The sequence below is a fragment of the Mesoplodon densirostris genome, chromosome 5 (genome assembly GCF_025265405.1).
Source record: "Mesoplodon densirostris isolate mMesDen1 chromosome 5, mMesDen1 primary haplotype, whole genome shotgun sequence".
NCBI classification, from domain to species: Eukaryota; Metazoa; Chordata; class Mammalia; order Artiodactyla; family Ziphiidae; genus Mesoplodon; species Mesoplodon densirostris.
In genome coordinates this window covers 123,811,825-123,831,355 of record NC_082665.1, presented here as the reverse complement: position 1 = coordinate 123,831,355, position 19,531 = coordinate 123,811,825, and the positions used below count along the sequence as shown (strand labels likewise).

Here is a 19,531-nt window from a genome sequence, read left to right as displayed (position 1 = left end):
AGAATGATGTTTGCTGTGGGTTTGTCATATATGGCCATTATTATATTGAGGTAGGTTCCCTCCCTGCCCATTTTCTGGAGAGTTTTTAATCATAAATGGGTGTTGAATTTTGTCAAAAGTTTTTTCTGCATCTATTGAGATGATATGGTTTTTATTCCTTAATTTGTTAATATGGTTTATAACATTGATTGATTTGCATATATTGAAGAATCCTTGCATCCCTGGGATAAATCCCACTTGATCATGGTGTATGATCCTTTTAATGTGTTGTTGGATTCTGTTTGCTAGTATTTTGTTGAGGGTTTTTGCATCCATGTTCATCAGTAGTATTGGTCTATAATTTTCTTTTTTTGTGATATCTTTTCCTGGTTTTGGTATCAGAGTGATAGTGGCTTCATAAAATGAATTAGGGAGTGTTCCTCCCTCTGCAATTTTTTGGAAGAGTATGAGAAGGATTGTTGTTAGCTCTTCTCTAAATGTTTGATAGAATTCACCTGTGAAGCCATCTGGTCCTGGACTTTTATTTATTGGAAGATTTTAAATTACAGTTTCAATTTTATTACTTGTGATAGTTCTGTTTATAGTTTCTAATTCTTCCTGGTTCAGTCTTGGGAAATTGTACCTTTCCAAGAATTTGTCCATTTCTTCGTGGTTGTCCATCTTATTGGCATATATTTGTCTGTAGTAGTCTCTTATAATCCTTTGCATTTTTGTGGTGTCAGTTGTGATTTCTCCTTTTTCATTTCTAATTTTATTGATTTGCATCCTCTCCCTTTTTTTCTTGATGAGGCTTGCTAAGGGTTTATCCATTTTATCTTCTCAAAGAACCAGTTAGTTTTATTGATCTTTGCTATTGTTTTTTTCGTTTCTATTTCATTTATTTCTGCTCTGACCTTTATGATTTCTTTCCTTCTACTGACTTTGGATTTTCTTTGTTCTCCTTCCTCTAGTTGCTTTAGCTATAGGGTTAGATTGTTTATTTGAGATTTTTCTTCTTTCTTGAGGTGAGGTTGAATTGCTATAAACTTCCCTCTTAGAACTGCTTTTGCTGCCTCCCATAGGTTTTCGGTTGTAGTGTTTTTGTTGTCATTTGTTTCTATGTATTTTTTTATTTCTTCTTTGATTTCTTCAGTGATCTCTTGGTTATTTAGTAGCACACTGTTTAGCCTCCATGTATTTGTGTTTTTTACAGCCTTTTTCTTGTAATTTATTTGCAATCTCATAGCACTGTGTTCAGAAAAGATGCTTAATACGATTTCAATTTTCTTAAATTTTCCGAGGCTTGATTTGTGACCCAAGATGTGATCTATCCTGGAGAATGTTCCATGTGCACTTGAGAAGAAAGTGTACTCTGCCACTTTCAGGTGGAATGTTCTATAAATATCAATTAAATCTATCTGGTCTGTTGTGTCATTTAAAGCTTGTGTTTCCTTATTTATTTTCTGTTTGGATGATCTGTCCGTTGGTGTAAGTGGGGTGTTAAAGTCCCTTACTATTATTGTGTTACTGTCAACTTCCCCTTTCATGGTTGTTAGCATTTTCCTTATGTATTGAGGTGCTCCTGTATTGGGTGTATAAACATTTTTAATTGTTATACTTCTTCTTGGATTGATCCCTTGATCATTATGTAGTGTCCTTCCTTATCTCTTGTAACAGTCTTTATTTTAATGTCTATTTTATCTGATACAAGTATTGCTACTTCAGCTTTCTTTTGATTTCCATTTGCATGGAATATCTTTTTGCATCCCTTCACTTTCAGTCTGTATCTGTCCCTAGGTCTGAAGTGGGTCTCTTGTAGAAACAATATATATATGGGTCTTGTTTTTGTATCCATTCAGCCAGACTGTGTCTTTTGGTTGGGGCATTTAATCCACTTACATTCAAGGTTATTATCGATATTTATGTTCCTATTACCATTTTCTGAATTGTTTTGGGTTTGTTTTTGTGGGTTTTTTCTTCTCTTGTGTTTCCTGCCTAGAGAAGTTTCTTTTGCATTTGTTGTACAGCTGGTTTGTTGGTGCTGAATTCTCTTATCTTTTGCTTGTCTGAAAAGATTTTGATTTCTCCATCAAATCTGAATGAGATCCTTGCTGGGTAGATTAATCTTGGTTGTAGGTTTTTCTCTTTCATTACTTTAAGTATATCCTGCCACTCCTTTATGGGGATTCCTTTGTACATTATGTTTTGTTTTTCCCTTGCTACTTCTAATGTTTTTCCTTTGAATTTAATTTTTGTTAGTTTGATTAATATGTGTCTTGGTGTGTTTCTCCTTGGATTTATCCTGTAAGGGACTCTCTGCGCTTCCTGGACTTGGGTGACTCTTTCCTTTCCCATGTTAGTGAAGTTTTTGACTGTAATCTCTTCACGTATTTTCTCAAACCCTTTGTTTTTCTCTTCTCCTTCTGGGACCCCTGTAATTCGAATGTTAGTGTGTTTAGTGTTGTCCCAGAGGTCTCTGAGATTGTCTTCAATTCTTTTCCTTCTTTTTTATTTATTCTGCTCCTCAGCAGTTATTTCCACCATTTTGTCTTCCAACTCACTTATTCGTTCTTCTGCCTCAGTTATTCTGTTATTGATTCCTTCTAGTGTATTTTTTGTTTCAGTTGTTGTGTTGTTCATCTCTGTTTGTTTGTTCTTTAGTTCTTCTAGATCTTTGTTAAATATTTCTTGTATTTTCTCAATCCGTGCCTCCATTCTATTTCCGAGTTTCTGGATCATCTTTACTATCTTTACTCTGAATTCTTTTTCAGGTAGATTGCCTATTTCCTCTTCAATTATTTGGTCTTGTAGGTTTTTACCTTGCTCCTTCATCTGTGACATATTTTATTGCCATCTCATTATTATTATTATTATTTTGATGGATGGAATTGTCTTCCTGTCTCACTGGTTGTTTGGCCTGAGGCTTCCAACACTGGAGTTTGTAGGCTGTTGGGTAGAGCTGGGTCTTGGTGCTGAGATGAGGAGCTCCAGGAGACCTCACTCCGATGAATATTCCCTGGGGTCTGAGGTTCTCTGTTAGTCCAGTGGTTCAGACTCAGAGCTCCCACTGCAGGAGCTTCTGTCCAACCCCCGGGTCATGAACCACAATCCCGCAAGCCATCTGGGGCAGAAAAAAAAAAGAAAAGGAGAACAATAACAGTAAAAAATAAAATTAGACTAGGAAACTAACAGATATGTTAGAAAGAATATAAAAATAAAAAATGTAGATGAAACAACAACCAGAAGGTAAAACAGAACCACAGTAGTAAGAAAGAGGAGAAGAGAAAAAAAAAAAAAAGGTGGAAAAGGCCTTGGCTGTGGAGGGCGGGGCCTAAACAGGGGTGGGGGTTGGGCTGTGGGCGGGGCCTATGCTTCAGACCCACCAGGCTGGAAAAGGCCCTGGGTGGTGTGGGGGTGGGGCTTAGGCTCATCGGAACAAAAGGGACCCAGGTGTGCCTCCTGGCTCTGGTCTCAGAGGGCGGGGTCCCCACCTGGGAACCCAGCAGGCTTCCTGGGCCCCAGTGGACTGTCCAGCCTCCACTTCTCCTCCTCCAGTCCTGGAGGCCCCCTCCCACCTGCCACTCCTGCTCTCCCCAGGCCTCCCTCCTACCCCCCGGGACCAGTGTCACCCGGTGTGGGGGAGGTGGCCTTGGAGGGCAGGGGACCCGGCCTGGGAGCCGAGCAGGCTTCCCTGGCCCAGGCAGGCGGGGCAGACACCCTCGCTCCTCCAGTCCTGGAGGGCCCCACCTGCCTGCCTTTCCTGTTCTGCCCTGGCCTCCCTCCTACACCCCCAGGACCAACATTGCCCAGAGGGTGCCTCTGAGGGTGTAGGACCCGGCCGGAGAGCTGGGCAGACTTCCCTGGCTGATTGGGCAGGGGAAACGCTGGGTGTGCTCCCACCTGATCCGAGCTCCTGAGGATCCCTCCAGGCGTGGGAACCCCTCCCCCCTCTCAGCCACTCCTCAGGGGCATCAGTCTCGTCCAGCCTCCACTTCTGCCCCCTCAGTCCCCCCACATCCTACCGGTTCGCTTGGGGGTTCCTCCTGTCTCCTTGGGTGTCGAGGTCCCCCACCAGCCTCCGTCAGGCAGCCTAGTTGTGGGGAGATGTGAACTCCATGTCTTCCCACACCGCCGTCTTGACTCTGCCCCTCCCTGAATAATTTACTATATTGTTATTTGTTGATTTTTTACAAATTATTGGGAATTCCCTGGCGGTTCAGTGGTTAGGACTCCGTGCTTCTACTCCAGGGGAGCCCTGGGTTTGATCCCTGGTTGGGGAACTAAGATCCTGCAGGCCGCACTGAGTGGCCATAAATAAATAAATGCTAACCTTTTAAAAAATAAAATTATCTACTGCTTTTTAATGTAGGTGTATAGACAAATAAAGTTTGAAGGTTCTAGACATCATTGATCATTAAATAGTGCTGTCTAGAAAAAGAAGTCACATTTTCAAGGCTGTTGAGAGCTCCAAGAATGACAAGAATTTTCCTCACTGCTGCACTGCTGCTCTCTGGAACCTTTCCCCACAACTCAAACATAGTTGACAGTCCCTCTTCCTTCGGATTGCTGTTCATCGTCACTTCCTCTGGGAGGTTCCTCCCTGATCTCTCTGATGAAATAAAATCACCCATTCTGCACTTCCACAGCACCCTATACTTCCTTTTCTAAGCACTCGGCACGGGCATGGTCTTACATTGATGTGTGTAATTATTTCATTGTCTCATCCTCCGGCTCTTTAAGGGTAGAGACATAATTATTGTGTCACCATTGTACTGCTGGTATCCAGCATGGCGCCTGGCACATAGGAGGTTTTTGGATAGAAGGATTTGTGGATGGGTGGCCGGATGGATAGAGAAAGAAGAATGTTTCTTTCCATAGTGTCTTCACCCCAGCTCTGTGTTGTCTTCCTTCTACATGGACTGCTGTTTCTGCCCCTCTCCTACTGGCACAGTCACAACCTCCCTTGCCATCCAGCTTAGATAGCAATTCTTGGTTTTAAAATGACATCCAGATTCTCAATTTCCTAGTAAAACTCCTATGAAGACCCAGACAAACAAAGACAGTATCACACCAGAAAAACAAAACAAAATAGTCAGACAACGTACTGCCTGCAAGGAATTCAACTCAATTAGGAAAAGTTAATTATATTGCCTGTGTTCTTCTTTATAAAGCAGGGTGCCATCCACAGCCACTCAGCCAGCTGCTCCTTTGTGAAATAACCCACCAAACAGGGGTGTGGTCAGGTAGTCATGGCCAACTCGTGTTCACTCTGCTGTCTGCTGTCTGCTGACTGGACTTCTTTCCATTTTTGTGACCTGAATTGTGATCATGATGTTGGACTCAGTGAGTTAGGATTCTGTTCATCTAGAGAAACTTTGGGAGCAGCATGAGATCACACTCACTGCCAGCTGGCCTTTTTGGAGCTTCTTTCTAAAATGGGTGTCATGGCAGCATCTTTGGCCTCACACTGAGGACAGGACTTGTGTGGGCTTCTCTCTGAGCCTTCCATTAGTCATGCGGACGTGCAGGTCAGATGGATCTTCACCCTAGTTCTCTGTAGCTCTTTCTTTAAAGGCCAGACTCTGGCGAGCTCTTCGGTTTATGTAGTTCATAGATCATCACTGAGCACATACCATGTACCAGACACTTCGCAAGAGACAGAGAGAATACGAAGGGAGATCTGGACGTGACTCAGCCCTCAGGGAACTTACACTCTACGTGCAAGACAGACATGTATACAAGTAACCATCATGCAAGGCAAGGTGGAGTAAATGCAAAATTAACTTAAAATTAGCACGCTGTTGGAATGGAGGCGGTGGAGTGATGTGGAAATTCACAAAAGGCTTCACACAGGAGGCATATTTGACTAAGAATGAGAAGGATTCCAGAAAGCAGAGAACAGTGTGTAGAAACTCTAACCTGAGAGAACAGTTTACCTAAAGTCTGGAGATTTGGGGAATGCCCATAGATTGTGGTGAGTGAAACATGGGGTACATGGTGGGTGGGTGATATGAGAAGTGTTTTAGGGCCTGGATCATGGAGGTCCTTGAATGTCACGCTAAGAAATTGGAACTTTATTTGATTGGCGATTGAGACTTGATTCAGAACTAAGGAAGGGAAGTAAAAAAAAATCAGGCCTATATTTTTAGGTGATTCTAGTGGCATTATATGTACAATCAGAGGGGCACGAGATTAGAGACTTGATATAGTCAAGGGAAAAATTAAGACAGGTCTGAACCACAGTGAAGGTCCTGGTCATGCAGCAGTGTGATCTCACCATGGGAGTCATTGGGGAGGCGGGACGGTGGAACTTTCCCAGCCCCAGATATGTCATGTCCTGGGTCTAGGGTTCTAAGAAATGGTCTGAAATGTTAATACCTGACATGGAGGCTTAGCAGGGTTTTTTTGGTTTTTTAATAAATTTATTTATTTTATTTATTTATTTTTGGCTGCGTTGGGTCTTCATTGCTGCACACGGGCTTTCTCTAGTTGCGGTGAGCAGGGACTACTCTTTGTTGTGATGTGCGGGCTTCTCATTGCGGTGGCTTCTCTTGTTGTGGAGTATGGGCTCTAGGTGCATGGGCATCAGTAGTTGTGGCTCACGGGCTCTAGAGCACAGGCTCAGTAGTTGTGGTGCATGGGCTTAGTTCCTCCGTGGCATTAGAGATCTTCCCGGACCAGGGCTCGAACCCGTGTCCCCTGCATTGGCAGGCAGATTCTTTGTTGCACCACCAGGGAAGTCCCTGGACATATGTTTTTATTTCTCTTGGATATCTACCTAGCAGTAGAGTTGCTTGGTCATATGGTAACTCTACATTCAACATTTTGAGAAACTGTCAAAAACTGTTTTGCAAAGTGGCTGCACCATTTTACATTCCCACCAGCAGTGTATGAAGGACAGTTCAAATTTCTCGACCTGCCTGCCAACACTTGTTGTCCTTTTTATTATAGCAGTTCGAAGGGGTATGAAATGGTATCTCATTGTGGTTTTGATTTGCATTTCCCTGATGACTAATTATGTTGAATATCTTTGCATGTGCTTATAGGTCATTTGTACATTTTTTGGGGGGAAATGGCTCTTTGGATCCTTTGTCCACTTTTTATTGGGTTTTCATTTTATTAAAGGTTTGTAAGAGTTCTTACTGTATTCTAGATACAAAATTCTTATCTGACATATGATTAGCAAACATTTTCTCTCATCTGTAGATCATCTTTTCACTTTCTTAATGGTGTCCTTTGAAGCACAAATGTTTTTAATTTTGATGAAGCCTAACTTATCAATGTTTTCTTTTATCCCTTATACTTTTGGTGTCATATCTAAGAAATCATTGCCTAATGCAAGATCACAAAGATCTACTCCTGAGTTTCCTTCTAAAAGTATGATAGTTTTAGCTCTTCCATTTAGGTCTGTGATCCACTTTGAGTTGATTTTGTGTGGGGTGTGAGATAGGGGTACAAATTCATTCTTTTCCATTTGGACATCAATTGTGTTTGTTGGAAAAAACGTTCTTTCCTCCATCGAATTGCCTTGCCCCTTTGTCAAAAATTAATTAACCATAAATGTGACGGTTTATTTCTGGACTCTCAGTTGTAGTCCATTGATCTATATGTCTGCCCTTAATGCTAGTACCATACTGTCTTGATTACTGTAGCTTTGTAGTAAGTTTTGAAATCAGCTTTGTAGTAAGCTATTCTGAGTTGCTTGCATTTCCATATGAATTTTAAGATCATCTTTGTCAATTTCTGCAAACTATTTCTTTTTAAAAAAATTTATATAAAAAGAACTACGCTTTGTATGTTGTTCTATATGGTACTTTTTCCTCTTTCATTTAATAAGTCAAGTCATCTCTCTCGAAGGCGTTTTAAATGCAGTGTCCATTGGGAAATAAGAGCTCTGTACTTCCACACAGAATAACTGCTGGAAAAGGCCTCCAAAGATTCCCCTTAACCTAGATGGGATGATTACTGAAGACCTTCTCATTCTACTTTCTGAATCACTACCGAGTTGTACACAGTACTATTTCTTCTCACTGCTTCAGTTTTCCATTGAAGGGGATCTTGGACCCTGACTTAATGCTTCGATTCTTCAGAAAAATGATCTCAGAAGAGAGTTGTCTTCTTGCAGCATTTCTGCCTACAGACTAAGAAAGTTCAGCTCCCTCTGAAAAAAAAAAAAAAAAAAGTGATGAGTGGACAGCCCCACTTAAGGAGCACCCCTCTACAAATCTGACTGCCATCAGCTGCCCCCCAGTGATGGAAACCATCCCAAAGAAGGTAGCACAGAAAGAGTGGGCTCTCCAGAAATAGACAGCTTGCTTCATGGTAACTGCATTCAGTGAGAGCATTCCCCCACCATCCTCACCCTCATCCTCCACCTGGCCTCACTTCTCATTCATTCGGGTAAGGCACTGGATGCTATCCAGAGCAAAACCTCTACATCTAAACTTACCCCACTCTCAAACATTCTTTCTGTCTAGGGCCAGCATCCATCTGGTGTTACAGCTATGCCAGTTGCTAAAATATTGAAACCCTTCTCTATCAGTAGGTAAGGAAATCCTGCATCTGCAGGGTTAAAGCCTAGCATGGCTGGGGCTCTCTCCACTATCTCCTCCTGACTCCCTAACAGCCCTGATTGCTAGCTGCCTTCCCTCTAGCGCTTGCTTTCTATTTTGGCTCTCACCCCTGTACACATTTATTCAGCAGGAGAGTTAATAAACTAACCCAGTAGTACCCATAAAACTCCATGTTCCCAAGAGGAAAGTTGTTGTCCGAAACCACCTTTCAGGTTTCTGAGAAAAGGCCCCCAAATGGTCTGTGGATAGAATTCGGGGGGAGTCTAAGAATTTGGATGAGAAAAATTTATGTCTTTATTTGCACTAAGCCCTTACTAAAATTTAATATTTAACCACCGACTCTTCTCAGTGGTTTCTGGGTCTAACTTGACACACTTTCTCAAGTAGAGATTGGTCTCACCCAGGAAAATAAAACTCTAATCTGTGTGTTATAACTTATGTTTGCTTTCTGATTTCTCTCTTCACTTGGACATTTCAAAGTTCAGTATAAATACTTCACTGTTCTCCTGAAAATATCAGAAAATTTATATTAATATTTCCTTGAAAAATGGATGAAGACAACAAAGGACAGTAGTATTAGGAGTACCTGAAACCTTTTCACTGATAGCAACACAGATATTTTATATAACATTACAGTGGATGAAGATATCTTGAAATACCATTTATATTCATCACTACTTCTAAATTGTAGTCATGATTAGACCAGCCATATATTTTATTTAATACATTAATGAAAAGGCACATTTTACTGTGTTATAAATTTGTTCAGTATTTCAATTACTGTATTTCAGTATAATTGTTTTCCTTTATAATCCTATGTATTCTACTTTATGTATTTAAAAACATTATTCTGAAAAGGAGACCAAAGTCTTCACCAGAAAGCAGAATAGTCCATGGCACCAAAACGATTAAGAACCCCTAGGATAGATATTATGTGAGCAGCCTGCAAATGGTGCACCAATTAATATCACTAGATTTTTTGCGGGGCGGGGGGGGCTGTGCTGGGTCTCAGTTGCAGCACGCAGGATCTTTAGTTGCGGCATGCGGGATCTTTTAGTTGCAGCATATGGGATCTATTGATAGTTACCTGGCCGGGGATCAAACCCAGGCCCCCTGCATTGGGATCTCGGAGTCTTAACCACCGGACCACCAGGGAAGTCCCTATTAATAATCACTAGATATTTGAGGGGGGCTTCGCTTTTAAGGCTGAGCTCTATCAAAAGGTATTGAGAATACTTTATGACATTATCCTCTCTGTAGAGAAATTCACACCTGACGTCAGTGTTCTTTTGTTTTGTTTTGTTTTGTTTGCGGTACGCGGGCCTCTCACTGTTGTGGCCTCTCCCGTTGCGGAGCACAGGCTCCAGACGCACAGGCTCAGTGGCCATGGCTCATGGGCCCAGCTGCTCTGCGACATGTGGGATCTTCCCGGACCGGGGCACGAACCCGTGTCCCCTGCATCGGCAGGCGGACTCTCAACCACTGCGCCACCAGGGAAGCCCAGTGTTCTTTTTTATAATGACAATGAAATCTAGAATAAAACTATCAAGAAAGCAAGAGTCCATCCATAGGGACTTTTTCCCATGGTTTCTGGGTCTAACTTGACACATTTTCTCAAGTAGAGATTGGTCTCACTCAGGAAAATAAAACTCTTATCTGTGTGTTATAGTTTATGTTTGCTTTCTTTTTTTATTTTATTTATTTATTTTATTTTTGGCTGCATTGGGTATTCGTTGCTGTGCGCGGGCTTTCTCTAGTTGTGGCGAGAAGGGGCTACTCTTCGTTGTAGTGCACGGGCTTCTCATTGCGGTGGCTTCTCTTGTTGCGGAGCACAGGCTCTAGGCGCGCGGACTTTAGTTGTGGCTCGTGGGCTCTAGAGCACAGGCTCAGTAGTTGTGGCGCATGGGCTTAGTTGCTCCACAACTAAGATTTGGGATCTTCCCGGACCAGGGATCGAACCCGTGTCCCCTGCATTGGCAGGCAGATTCTTCACCACTGCGCCACCAGGGAAGCCATATGTTTGCTTTCTAATTTCTCTCTTGGACATTTCAGAGTTCAGTATAAATACTTCATGGTTATCCTAAAAAGTATCAGAAAAGATAGAGTGTAAGTGAATGACCTTAGTAAAAGTGTATTTATATAATAGAATTTTTAATTGCAAGATGTTTTATCATTGAAGTTACTCCCAGTATTGCATGAGAAGTGTGACTGTGCAAGGCTTTCTTTTACCAGACCTCAGTGCAGGAACTCAGCTTTTGTTGCCTTGGCAATTACAATAGCAGGTCACAAAAGGGAAGAAGATGGGGTAAAATTTCTCAAACCAGTCCTATGGGGTCACATAGACTTATTCTTGAGGATTCAAAACTCCTAAAACCATTTTGTAAATAGCTTCTATTTTGATGATAATTTGTTTAAAATTATTTTAACATTTCTAAAAATAAAAATTTACGATGATAATTTTTTATCTGAGATTTTAGTTTCTTAAGTCTCTTTCCCAAAATGGAATATTTAGGATTTTTTTTTTTTTTGAGATTCCCTCTTTCCTTTTTTGCTTTGTATCATTGAAGGTTGGAAACCTTCAGTCTTAGGAAAACATAAATAGGTTTCCAGTTGTCTCTAAACCATTGAAGTAAGGCTCCTCCTCCCCCACCCTGCTCATATTCAAGGAAGGGAAAAGGTGAAGAGTTCAGTGCTGCTGAACAAAGCTCACCAACTACCTAAAAGGAATATTTTGAGGCCCAGGATTAGTAACAAAGAAAATGTGTAAACATGAATTGCTTCCCGTATTTATTTATTTATTTATTTATTTATATGGGGGGGCATGTTAATCTGGCATCTTCCTGCCTGCTAAATTCAAAATGTAAATACATTAGAAAAAGGAAAAAATTTTATTTCTCTTTTGGTGTCTATTTATTGTATGAAGCTACAGCAGAGCTAACGCACAGGTGGTTTAAAATGCTTCTCTGCCATCTGAGATCTTGGCTTGCCAGGGTATAGATGTGGATGTCACTGTAGGGAATTGGGCTTATTCAGTATGTAAAATGAGGCTGGCATGGGTTCAGAGGTTTTGTCTGTGTCTTTACCAATTAACAATTTCTGCTTCCTTTTTTTTTTAAGTTCTTTTAAATTCTCTCTTTTTTTCTTTTTTGTTTTAATCTGTTAGATTCATAGGTTGAAATTACTTAAATTTTTCTGTCAAATGCACTAAGATTCTTAACATCTAGTATCTGTAATATATATTTCCTATCAAAAGAAATAGGAACTATTAGTATATAAACCAGAGATCATTTTAATCTGGTACTGAAGTGAAATTCTCATTTACAACCTTGTTAAAAAGATTTGTTTTCTTTTTTTTTTTTTTGATGAAGGTCTATGTGGTATCCACGTTTTAGATTTTGTAATATTGTAAAACAAAAAACCAAACTAGATTTTGTTTTTCCAAATCTGATGTTTTGTGAACTTATTTTATGCAAAGCATTTGGCATTTAATTCATGGCATGGGTTCTTAAAAAAAAAAAGTAAAAGTGGTTTATATAAGGAAGGTATGGCTCAATATTACTATTACACATAAATACATAACGGTAAAATCAGTACTGTCTCAATAGCACATAATATAAAAAGAAAATCAACTCCTAGATAAATGATGAAGGAAATAAAATACAAATCTAGGTTTGACAGCAATATCTAGATAATGCCACTTATTTATATATATATATTTTTAAGGGAATTTTGTGAGCATTTAGGATTATAGTGGCTGCCTTTTTGATCCACTGTGTTACTCTATCTAATTTTAATGAAGAGGGCAGTATGTAGCAATAAGAAACAGAAATGTTGAGACCTTTATGGACCCTCTAGCAATCAGTGAATATCAGATCACAAATCTCTCCAGCTTTAATTACAGGCAAAAGAAAAGACAAAATTAGCATTTTAATATAGAAATATCTTAGGCTTTAGGAGAATTATGATAAATCTAATGTTGCCTAGTGCACCAAAGAGGGGATATTACAACAAACTGTCTTCTTAGGAATATTTGTTTAAATGAAGGCAACAATACTTCATCCTTATCTTTTTTGGATAATTATCACTATTTCAGGCTGTTCTTTGTTCCAGGTTTAAAATACCTTTAGTTGGGGGGGCGGGGAGAAAAAGTAATTAACAGTGTTTGTTTTCTGTAAAACTACAAGAAGGAAAAATGCTGTTTGCTTGGCACTAACAAGATAATTATTTTAGGGAGAGCTTTTGCTCTGCAGCTCTTCACTGGTGCCATGGCAGCCCTGCACTTGGATGCATTTAGGTTACGTCGTTTCAGCTACAGCGTATTAAACTAACTCTTCCAGGGCTGAGTTTTGCCCACCTGTCTCCCCTAAAACACCTGCAACATATGTTTGCATAACCCTGTAATGCTTTGCCTTTGGGGTCCTGAGAAATTCCCCCAGAGCTTTTTGCTTATAAACAGCTGAGCAATTCGTTTTTCTAATGGCAGTTGCTTTTCCCCCAGCATTGAGGCAATAACATATTCACTAAAATAAGAGTCTCATTTTTCATCAAAGGGAAACGTTCGACGTATTTTTTACAGTGCTGTTTCTCCTTCTGAGCCTTATTCTTCCCCTAATCTGGCATGCTAAAAATTAAGAGTTGGTAGCAAGGTATTAGGGGAAAGCAAACTAAGTAATTCTTCATTTGTCAAATATTTTCTTCATGCCGAACAGACATTGTATTTATATTGTAAATATAAATTAACCTTTTCTATTAAACAAGCACTACAAGAACTTTGTCAGTTTAATGTAAAAATTGTAACCAATAAACTATAAAAATAATAATTTGGACTTATTGTAGGAAATCACTTTAATACTGTAACCTCATTAGCTGGCAAACAACTGCGCATTAATAGTATGTGGTTTTACAATTTTTAAAAAATTGTATGTATGTGCGTACTCCTGTTCTGAGAAATAAGACAGCTTTTCTCCCCACGTATGAGGTCCAATGTACATGATATATTTTCCTAAATATGTGTTTTTACTTTTTAAAAAATGGAATGTTTGGTAAAATCTGCCCTAAGTTTATATATGGTTATCAGAAGGACGAAACACTGCTTTCTCTACCTGTTTCTTATCATGGATTTCAAGTCGTCAGGCTGTCAGATCTGCTGTCAAAGTTCTGTTTATCAGTGCTTAGTGGTATCAGAAGGGAATTATAGCTTCCGTTTTATTGAGTTTTTACGAAGTGCCCAGCCAGCACTGTGCCACACTTAATGTTCATTGTCCCGTTTAATCCTTTCCGTTATGTTGCAGATGAGAAAACCAGAGCCAGAGTGTAAATTGACTCCTTCCCAGCCAGGAGTGAGTGGGGCGGGCTCTGGACTTGAACCTCCCTGACTCCATATCCCTGGCCTCCCCTGCCAGGCAGCCTGTGCCTCTAAAGCAGATGTTAGGTCTACCTTGGTCCCTTTGTTTCTAACGTAACACTTTAACTCTTCTTTACCTCCTGCTGGTACATTCATAGATTAGAACAGGGATCACTGGAATTGCTTATCTTTTGCTCCGTTCAGTTCTACATGTGTTTACAAATAGCCAGCCCTTTGAAAGGCAGGCGATGTGGTGTTCCAAGCAGGATGAGTACCTCAGTCTCTTTTCCTTCTGGAGTGTCCATTAACAAGGCAAAAGGAGATTATCATCCTCAGGTGAGGGACCAGAGTTAGAGGGATCAGTCTAGAAAGTACTATTTGTGATGACCTTTGTTGGATGAGTTTGATTTCACCAGGCTCAGAACAAGGAAAATTGTCACATTTCATCTTGTAGTTAATTGTACTTCTTGTGGTTAGTTGTACTTAGTGTGGGTTAGCATTTAAATATTTTTGTACACTACCATAGCAAAGTGAGTTTGAACTTAAATTCCTGAAATATTACTGTGCGGGTTAGGGTGGCAGGGAAGGCCTTCTATTACAGAGTAGAGCGGAGGGGAGTTGTCCACCATCAAAAGCCACACTCAGTAAGGGACAGAGTGTTTTACCTGAAATTACATTAAGGCACAGCTTACTATCGTGTAATATAGAACTCAGAAGTGAAGAACGTTAACTATAACGGAGAGGTTAGGTTTCAATCAGTTTTGTCCCTAACATTGATTGCTGTCATTTAAGCACTACTTGTAAATTGATTTGATCACGCCAAATTAACCAAAGCATTTTGAAACTTCAGAAGTACCACATGAGTTTGGTTTGGTTTGTTTTTTTCCGTATAGTTCCCTCTAGGACACTTGTTTCTACTATTATCTATCCTGCTTCTATAAGTCATTTTGTCCACAAGGCTCTAAGCTGCCTCCCCAGATTTCAGCCTATCTGTGCCACAGGTGGGCGTTTCAGCATTCTTCTTCTATTACCATAAAGTAACATGCTGAAGAGAAAACTTTAAGAAGAGCTCCAGCAGCTTGTTAACAGAGAAGGATGGAGTGGTACTTGGGAAGTTAATTAGCTGCAATCTTGTGGAAGATTTATTTCAAGTCCATCCAGGTTGGTCTAGGAAAGGCATGGTAAACCCAGGGTGGATTGAATTTGTGATTTCTGCATTTTCATATATAGTTATGTAGACTTCTCAGGTCATGAAACATAATTGGTATTCCTTTGTACACAGACCAATATAAGTTAGGGTATAATTACCATTTTTTCTTCTGAAGAAAAATTCCCCCAAATAAACAGAAGTGGGTTTTTTTTTTTTTGTTTTTGCTTTTTTTTTTTTTTTAATGTACATTGGCTTGGAAAAGCTTATAATATTTGAAATCCTGACTGTGTGAAAGTGGGTTTAAAATAATTACTAATTGTTCCAATCCTTTGCAAAGACATACTTTTAAAGTTGTCCGCATCACATGTCCTACACAATGAGAATTTACAACTGTCATTGGGTCTGGTCTTTCTTACATACAGAGTTTTATATGTGTAGAATTCTAGTGGCTCTTACATTTTAGAGGAAATTCCAGATCTATAAAAAAATAGAAATCAAAACTGTTATATTTCTGTTAAATTTTATTTGGAAAAAAATCCTTTGAAATAAGAAAGGCAAATGTTACTTTTAAAATGTTTCAATTGCATGAGGTTAGAATTCTGCTCATTTAATCTCATCCCACTAAGGAAACCATTGCTATCATTTTGGTACATAGTTGTGTGAGAAGATATTGCTCCAAAATTTCTTGACTTTTTAAAACCTTATTCAGAAGAGACTAAACTAAATTAAAAGAGAATAATTATAGGTGAATTAAAGAACTGTCAGTACTGAATCTTAATGTATAAAAAAAAGCATGTGCCCTTTTAAAATAAGTGGCTATACCTGTTGATTTCTATAGCCACATGTTGGTTTACAGAGATATCAGACATTCAGTAGCTACAGCCACAGGTGGCCATTGAGCACCTGAAGTGTGGCTGGTCCAAACTGAGATGTGCTTTCAGTGTAAAGTATACACAAGATTTCAAACACTTTGTACAAAAGAAAGCATGTAAAATATCTGTATTTTTTTATATTGATTACATGTTAAAATGACAACATTTTGGATATACCAAATGAAACAAAATATTATTACATTTACTTTCACTCTTTTTTTCTCTTTTTTTTTTTTAACGTGGTTGCTAGAACATTTTAAATTACATATGAAGCTTGCATTTGTGACCCACATTATATTTCTGTTGGACAGTACTGGTCTAGACCATCCATGTGTACACATACTTCTGTTTTAGTAACAGTATCACCTTCTCAGATAGAAAACCCTATTGCATGACTTCCAACTCTTACTTCTGATTTTATTTTCTTACATTTCAAATACTATTTTTCAACATCATCTTTTGATTCTTTCTTTTCCATCCCAGTACAGTGGCACTTTAAACTGCCTCTCCTTTTGATACTAGTAAGTCTCCTAGGAATTTAAATAGGGCTCAGTGAAAGCAATACTTGAGCCTCATTCATATGTTCAAGTTAGATCATTATTCCTAATAATGGCTTTAAGTGCTTAGATAGATCAGCACTTCGTGTCTTGAATTGCTTGTCATTTCTTTATAAAGATGTTTCAAGAAATTGCTCCATGCATTCCCTTCTTTCATTGTTTTCTAGCAAAGAGGAACATAATCCTTTATTAATTTGTTGAAAGTCAGAGAAGAAAAGCCTTTTATAGTAACGAAAACAAAATGTTTCCAGGTACTGAGAATAAAGAACGAAATTGGTTATGAGTGATAGTCCTACAAAAGTTAATTTTTAAAATAAATCATGAATGCACTGTCAGTCTGCCAGTGGCTTTGACCTCTATTTCATTTTCCCGTTGTGCTTGGGTCCAGGTTGTCATCAGCTACCAAGAGGAAACCTATGTAATTCCTAGAGAGCTAGAAGTTGCACTGTTAGACTTAATAGCATGGTAGTCATGGAAGCATCAGTTATCTTCATCAAGGCAATTCAGATTTGATTATTGTAGAACTGTGTTGAATACCAAACCAGTGGAGTAGGAGCTGGAGCTAAATCAAGGGATTGTCATTTTTGTCAGATGATTACGGCTGACTTGGAAGAGATATGAAAGGGTTGAGCTCTGTAAATATTCTCTTTTCAGCAGAAAAAGAAAAGGTCCATCATGGCCTTAAGAGGCAGCTTGTTAGCTTGATGAATTTCAAACTATTTAACCTTAGCAATTATGTACCCCCGCCTACATGCAAGTATATTTGTGCCTTGGGATTATATCTCCAAGGACTGATAGCAAAGCATATTGGTAATTTTCTATTAAGATAAAATGCAGCCTTTTTATGTCTAGTTAGATCTCTCAAAGGACAGGGCATTCTCTGGTTCAAAGTCCTAATTATTAACTTGAGTTATATGTTCAGGTAAACATTGGAACACATTTATTTATAAGTTATTAAAAACTATTTAATGAAAAAAATATGTAATTTAACCTTTCAGAGATGATGGTATTCGTTTAAGTTATGCTATTAACGTGTTACATTTTTATAAACTGGAAGTATATTTGATTAATTTTTGTTTGCCTGAGGGACTTGATACTTTTAAATAATGGACATATTAAATAATAGCAACCTATTTAAATAGACACACCCAACCTAATGATTCAAGGACATTTCTGCAAGTTTATAAATAATACTAAATGCCAGAAAGTACAGTGTATTGCTGCTTTTATGAAAATGTGCATTGGTCAGTTTGCTTTTGTATTTCTACTACCTGGGCACTTATTAAACTCGTATATAAGAATAGATGACATAGAAACTGCAAACTTCAAAAGAATTGCTGAATTCTGAAATAACTCATTCATTTTAGGAAAAGAAAGACTTGGTATGCCATCTAGTGGGCATATATAGCACTTTGGTTATCAAAAACTAACTTGAGTTTTGCTCTTCTTCAAATGCAGCTTTCTTGACACTTTGTGTCTCCTAGGCCATAGGCATAGATTATGCTGGTGTTAATCTCATAATATTTCAGTTTTGTTGTAATTTTGTCTGATTGTATTTTGGAAAGGCATATTGAAAATGATCAAAATTATCAAAAAGAAATCTAATGAAAGGAATAAATCTGTGTGAACTATGAAACAGATGAAAAGAAAGTGTATTAAAACAATTTCAGTGTTTAATCAGACTAAGATCAGTTAAGGCAAAACTTCAACATTAAAAACAAACAAACACGCTTCCCTGGTGGCGCAGTGGTTGAGAGTCCGCCTGCCGATGCAGGGAACATGGGTTTGTGCCCCGGTCCGGGAAGATCCCACGTGCCGCGGAGCGGCTGGGCCCATGAGCCATGGCCACTGAGCCTGCACGTCCGGAGCCTGTGCTCTGCAACGGGAGAGGCCACAACAGTGAGAGGCCCGCGTACCGCAAAAAACAAACAAATAACAACAACAAAAAAAAAAAACAGGGAGTTCCCTGGCAGTCCAATGGTTAGGTCTCGGCACTTTCACTGCTGTGGCCCAGGTTCATTTCCTGGTCAGGGAATTAAGATCCCACAAGCCATGAGGGGCGGCCAAATTAAAAAAAAAAACAAAAACCAAACACATTAATTATTAAATTTCATTATTATACATATTTTTTTCTGAAAGAATATAAAAACAGTTGTTTCATTCTTTTATATGTTAATGTATAAATAGCTTTATACATTTTAATTTACTGCTTTTTTTTTCTATAGAGAAATCCAAGACCAGTGACTTATCAGTTCCATCCAAATTTAGATTATTACAAAGCCCGAGGAGCAGACCTCATGAATAAAAGCCGGTAAGTCCTCTTTCTCTGATGAAAGTCACTAAGCTTGGAGATCGTCAGGAAATTTGCAGAAAGTAATTTCCCAGACTTGAGTATACCAATGGTTAATGCATGTAATGAATCTTTGTAAAATAAATTATGAGTTTTTTTTAAAAGCATGAGCAAAGAATATATGTTGATGTCAGTGGTAAGATGAAAAATTAAATAAATGTAAGAGTACTTGTTACAGATTGAAGTTTGGCAACTTTGTTTTTCTAACACTAAGAAACCTGAATAAATTGTGCCTGCTTGTGCAGTCTCTTTCTAGATCCTTGATGTTGATTGAAAAGAAGCAGTTCTATAATATATGTTTAAATTATTTCAGTAACAAAATTAAAACTGGGTTTCCCAGTTGTCTTTAGAACTACACAATAAGCTTATAAATGCATCTTGTGTGTGCATTTGTGATTACATACATAGAAATTTTAAGGGTCACTGTAGGAATAAAAAGAAACATTAAAATCCTACTTTTAAAAGAAATTAACACTGGCATAAAGGGTTGATGAACAGTTTCGTTCTTTCATAATACTATACTCAGATGTCTCAAGAGTTAACTCATCAAACCAGAACCATCTCAAATTAGAACATAATTTCAAAATTTACTCTGGTAGACTAAAATGTTAGTCATGATAAATGCTGCAAGTTGTCCGAATTTTCTTCCTTCAGCATTTTGCCTGTGTGCTAGCTTTTCTTCAGTAGAATTCCAACAACCTAAATA

At 38.7% G+C, this 19,531-nt stretch overlaps 1 protein-coding gene across 4 annotated transcripts in view; it reads left to right on the top strand.

The window, feature by feature from the left end:
- Positions 1-19,531, top strand: part of TBC1D5 (TBC1 domain family member 5) — a 545,992-nt gene that overhangs the window by 423,938 nt on the left and 102,523 nt on the right. For all 4 annotated transcript variants that reach the window (XM_060099476.1, XM_060099475.1, XM_060099477.1 and 1 more), the window contains one exon: positions 18,701-18,786. In XM_060099476.1, the coding sequence (XP_059955459.1) occupies positions 18,701-18,786 (86 nt within the window). The remainder of the gene's footprint in view (positions 1-18,700; positions 18,787-19,531) is intronic.